This window comes from Haplochromis burtoni, unplaced genomic scaffold (genome assembly GCF_018398535.1).
Source record: "Haplochromis burtoni strain Fernald_Lab_line unplaced genomic scaffold, NCSU_Asbu1 Contig_128, whole genome shotgun sequence".
Lineage (NCBI taxonomy): Eukaryota > Metazoa > Chordata > Actinopteri > Cichliformes > Cichlidae > Haplochromis > Haplochromis burtoni.
Window position 1 is genome coordinate 401,373 of NW_024582489.1, and position 5,367 is coordinate 406,739.

Below are 5,367 nucleotides of genomic sequence, written 5' to 3' on the forward strand. Positions count from 1 at the left end.
CACACACACACACACACCGTCATGATAAGGCTGAGGCATTTACTTCATATGTTTCACAGCATTTTGTCAACTCAAGGAAAACCAGTCTATGTTTTACTTTAGCAACATCCTGATTTGAATACTCGACACTGAGTTTGGAAAGCTGTAACAGAAAGCTGTTTTTGGAATCTCTCTCCCCTAACCCTCAGCCTGCCATGCCCCCCCTCCGCCCCATATTACTGTAGGGTCTTTGCCTTACAACATAAAGCACTTTGAGGTGACTGCTGTTGTGATGTTGCACTATATAATTAAAATTGAATTGAACTTAATAATATGTCCCGTGAATGTGCTCCATCCTTATGTAAATTCCCAACAAAATTGCTACAGTTCGCTTCTAAATCGTTGATAACGTAATCATAAATGGCTCATTACTGCATAACTATCAGTATGTGTGAGATTACATATTGCCAACAGTTATCTTAGGACAGATGTGATGATTCACCTTTGCTCCTCCCCAGCTGTCGGAAGAAGTAATAGGTTGATGAACAGAACCTTGTATCGCAAGTGTCGCTCAGGCACACCATATAAAGAGTAAAAAGGCCACAAGCCAGATGAAACTGTACAACTGTGGAGTACTTTGCCCCAGAAAAGCACTCAAGGGCCGTGGAAAATAAAAGAATGTGGAGGAATCAGAGAGAGGTTAGAGAAAAGAGCAAAGAAAGAGATCGCTTTCTCTTTTTCTCTTTTTGCACTCTGTGTTTATGTACAAGTTCAGCAGTTGAACCATTCGCCAGCCTCCACTAACAACTTAACGACTACCTTCACCCACAACTCAGACTGTGCCACGTATAGAGGGAGAGAGGCGGCGGGTAAAAGACTAAAGAAATTGCAGGGTTTGGGAAGTCACGAGCACATTTATAAAGGCTATAAATAGGTACAAACAATCTGTATAAAGAGGTTGCACTAGAGTTACGTCTTGAATGGGGGAAACAAATCGGTGAGGCCTGAAATGAGCGATAGCTGTAATAAGCAAGAACCTGTCAAAGTGAACAGGAGCTCATAGGACGTGCATAAGTCCAGAATTGTGGTTTGAATAAAAATGGAGGCAGCCCAAATAGGAAAGGATAAAAAATGGTTAATATGTAAATGAGTTGGAGGAAACTTTAGAGATTGGGGGCATGGCTCTAACCAGGTGTAGAGAACTCGTGGTGGAGCACTAGTGTCTGGTTCAGCCTCCATGGCTTAACACTGCTCCAGCACTGTGTTTGAGTGTGTGTCCATGTGCAGATACCCGCTGAAACATGCCCAACCCTCCACACACCAAAGCTCGTACACACACTCACTCATTATACAACTCACTGCACTGTCTGTGCTTTAAAGTAAAGCAGTCTTCTGTCTCCTGTCAGTCCACACATGCACAAACTCAGCTCACTAAATCATATCAAAGGATATATTTGTATTCTCATAGTATCCTGAAAGTCTGCCAGTGCTGGCAGATGCTTTTTTTTTTCCTTTTTTCTTTTTTTTTTCCGTGGAATATTTTTCATCTCAGCTTAACCTTGGATTCCTCACAGCAAGTCGGGCATTTAACTCAGGTAAAGAAGAATGTGATCAGTTTGTAAAAGTGTGCTCTGTTTCCAGCTTCTCAGACTTTTCCGTGTTTATACATTGTGATGTGGAAACAAATCTTTCATGCACAAAGTTGAATGAGTTGTTTGGAAAGCAGCTTTACGTGTATTTATAACTGAGTGCACGACATACTTCTGCTGGGAGATGTTGTTTGTTGACTTTGTGCGTTGCTCAAAAAGTTCAATATTTTGAGTATAGAACCAGAACAGAACCAGATGCACATCCATAGATCTCATTTTCCTTTGAATGAAGTTGTGACCCTTTAACAAAGAGCAGGTTCATGCTGCCTTCTTTGTTGCCCTTTTGTTTTGGTCAAAACACAATGTGCTGCACACGTGTGTTTGAATTCTGTTTTAAATAAGCAAATGTTTGCACCATACAGCTGCTTTGAATGAAGGGGCAGAGAAAGTTTTTGTGAGACACAAAGCCCTGCTAAAAGAACTAGCCACGACAAAAAGCCAGGCAATCAAAAGCTTTATGTTGCCTCTGGATAACCACGTCTTCTGTCTGCTCTGTAAACATAGAATAAAAGACTGAGATAAAGTGCAGACGGTTAATGCATTTCACCTGTGTTATCAGTGGGCTGTTTCTTTTTCTTCTATTTTTTCCTGGTGAAAGAGGAAGGGAAGCTGACAGAAGCAAAACACAAGAATAAAGTACCTTAAATGGGTAAAAATCAGTGATTCACAAGAACAGTCAGTCAGTTAGCTCTAACACTAATGGTGATTCAGCTTGTTCATTCATCCTAATGTGCCTCTTGGCCGACTGTCTACTGAGTAGGCCCACACTGACCCCACACCCTCAAACATCCAACGACCGGTGAATAAGTGAAGTCAGTTTGACAGCTTAGTTAGTCTGGTATACCAAAATCAGATGTTTTGCTGCTTAGATTTATCTACCTGCGAAGTCTACGCACAAAGGCAACACAAACATCGGAGATAAACCACACGTTATTAAGTTCAAGTTTCTTAGACGGCGTGCATGGGAGTGGTGCCTAAACTGCTCTTGTCTGGTGTCAAAGTACAGCTTAATGAGCTGCCTGATAACATTTCCACAGAACCAGTAAACTGACACAAAAACACCACCTATGTGTATTTATAACAATACTGTGATAGTATAGATGTGGCTAAACTGACAGAGACGGGCATCCCATCTGGGTACTTAAAGTGGAAGCACTACCAGTTTGGTTGATGATCCAGAGAGTGATGTCACCCAGGCGAGCAAGCAGGAACTAGACAGAGGCACCGCTGTGACTGGAGATAAATGGCACTTTTAGGTGGAAATTCACAGCCTACAGCTACACATTCCTCTGCCTCTTCTGTCTCACACTGATGAATTCACAAAAGCTCACGCGAGCACACCCTTCCACTGATTTACTCACTCGTGACTCACCACAGTGTGAGAAAGGTGGATAAAATGCAAAGTCAAAACCTCTCTTCAGCATGTGTTATATCCTATCTGGCATGGAAGTCAGCTTAGGCTCTGACTCGTTTTACTACACTGCTGCAAATCTTCACCTTCTCCCCTTTCCCTCGCCGTTTAAGACGTCCCCTGTCCTTCACTACTGTTCCCACTCCCATTCCAAGCTAATTGTTTTCTTCCTCTGGCTGTCAGGAGGCATTATAGCCTAATGTTTTCACACAGCCAAAGTTACAGCAGGAGACCATTTCCCCCCTCCTTGCTTGGTTCCCCCTCTCCACCCTATATGAAAACTATCAAAGAGAGGCGCAGGCTGTGAGTGGCAGAGCGTGCTGTGGAGGAAATAGAGGTTTATGTAGCAGCGAGGAGATGGCCTCCAATGTCATAGCTTTGTGTCAGAATGCATACAACACAGCCACTTCAGAGCTGAGCCGAGTACACACATACACTACACACAGGCTGGCTGTATAAGTAAAAACAGGGCTGATGGAGATAAAAAACAAACAAAAAAGAAAAACAAGGTTTGCTTTAAGAAAAGAGGGTGTTTTGCTCCCAGTAAAGGATTGAAAACTCCTATCCATCACCTATCCATCTCTGGTCAGAGATGGATGCACATATACAAAGAGACACGTAGTAGCCTGTGTTTCTGTGCATTTACATGGGTGGAGCTGAAACATGAAACACTGGTCTTCGCTGCTCCTAATTATAGAGCGTGTGCTTGGGTGTATGTGTGCATGTGTAAGAGGTAGAGATGTGGGCTGTAAACGAAGTCTAAAAATACGAAACGTGTTTATTCACGTCTGCAGAAAGAGGCAGATTTTAAAAAAGAGGTTTTCTGTCTCCATGGCTGTGTGTTATCTAAGCTGTTAGTCTGTTCATGTGAGAGACAGAGAAAGAGATATTGTGCCAGGCCATGCTGAGATCTTCATCTGTTGCTGGAGAGCACAGAACATTTTCATCCCTTCACATACCGACAGCAAAAAAAAAACCATTTCATCAGATTAAGGGAGGGCTGCAGCTAATGACTGACCTGCTGATAATTTTCTAATGAAACACTTCATTGTGAAGGTTGTGAAGTTAAAACAAAGAACAAAAATAAAGTTTGAGCCTGTCGAGTCCCTAAAGCAAAAGATGACCTCTTTATAATGCTTTTTTTAATTGCTCCAACCAACAGTAAACATCATCAGCCAAGACAGAGGCAAGTAGAAAATCAGTAGCTAAAAGTGGGGGAAGGTTTGGACATTTATGCTTTTCCAGTGTACATTACAGCAGTGCAGGGGGCTCAGCTTCAACTGTCCAGGTAAACTTTGGGCTGTTAGGTGTGGGTTTGCTGCTTGTGTTTGACTTGTGTTTGACAGCGCTGTCACCTCACAGCCAGGACGTTCTTGGTTTCAGGATGGTTTTTCAAGGACATGCTCGTCAGGTAGACTCAAATTGGCAGTGGGTGTGAGTATGACAGTGTGTGGTTGTTTGTGTTTCTGTGATGGGCCGATGAGACATCCGGGGTGTATCCTGCTAGGATATTCACTCATTCAAACTCCAGAGTGACTGACTGACTGGAGAGATTCACAGAGAGCATGTTCACTTTGTAATTGGATTATGGCAAAGCTGGCTACAATAGATCTAGAGCAGGGGTGTCAAACATAAGGCCAGGAACACAAATTGGCGCTGGGAATCAGATGTGACTCCAATGTGGCCTCTCTCACCCCTGTAAGTGGTCTATCCTTCAAGCTCCGGTCCTCCACCAGAGGCCTGGGAGCTTGAGGGTCCTGCGCAGTGTCTTTGCTGTTCCTAGGACTGCGCTCTTCTGGACAGAAATCTCAGATGTTGTCCCTGGGATCTGCTGGAGCCACTTGCCTAGCTTGAGGGTCACTGCACCGAGCGCTCTGATTACCACTGGGACCACTGTTACCTTCATCCTCCACATCTTCTTGAGCTCTTCTCTGAGCCTTGGGTACTTCTCCAGCTTCTCATGTTCCTTCTTCCTGATGTTGCTGTCATTCAGTATCGCTACGTCTATCACTACGGTCGTCTTCCTCCGCTTGTCTACCACTACTGTGTCCGGTTGGTTAGTTGCCACCACATTGGGGCGACTGTGGCTCAGGGGGTTGGGAAGCGTATCTGTAACCGGAAGGTCGCTGGTTCGATCCCTGGGCTCTCTGTCCTGGTCGTTGTGTCCTTGGGCAAGACACTTTACCCTACTGGTGTTGGCCAGAGGGGCCGATGGCGCGAGATAGCAGCCTCGCTTCCCACAGTGTAGCCACAGGGCAGCTGTGGCTACACTGTGGCTACAACCGTAGCTTGCCTCCACCAGTGTGTGAATGTGAGAGTGAATGAATA

At 44.3% G+C, this 5,367-nt stretch overlaps 1 protein-coding gene across 6 annotated transcripts in view; it reads left to right on the plus strand.

The window, feature by feature from the left end:
• The window catches only part of schip1 (schwannomin interacting protein 1), a 223,690-nt gene that overhangs the window by 188,154 nt on the left and 30,169 nt on the right, over positions 1-5,367 (plus strand). The window contains exon 1 of one of the 6 annotated variants that reach the window (XM_042224126.1): positions 315-1,574. The exons of the other annotated variants lie outside the window; for them this stretch is intronic. Coding sequence (XP_042080060.1) covers positions 1,281-1,574 — 294 coding nt within the window. The 5' untranslated portion in view covers positions 315-1,280. Of the gene's footprint in view, positions 1-314; positions 1,575-5,367 lie in introns of those variants that run through there. 6 annotated transcript variants of the gene reach the window in all.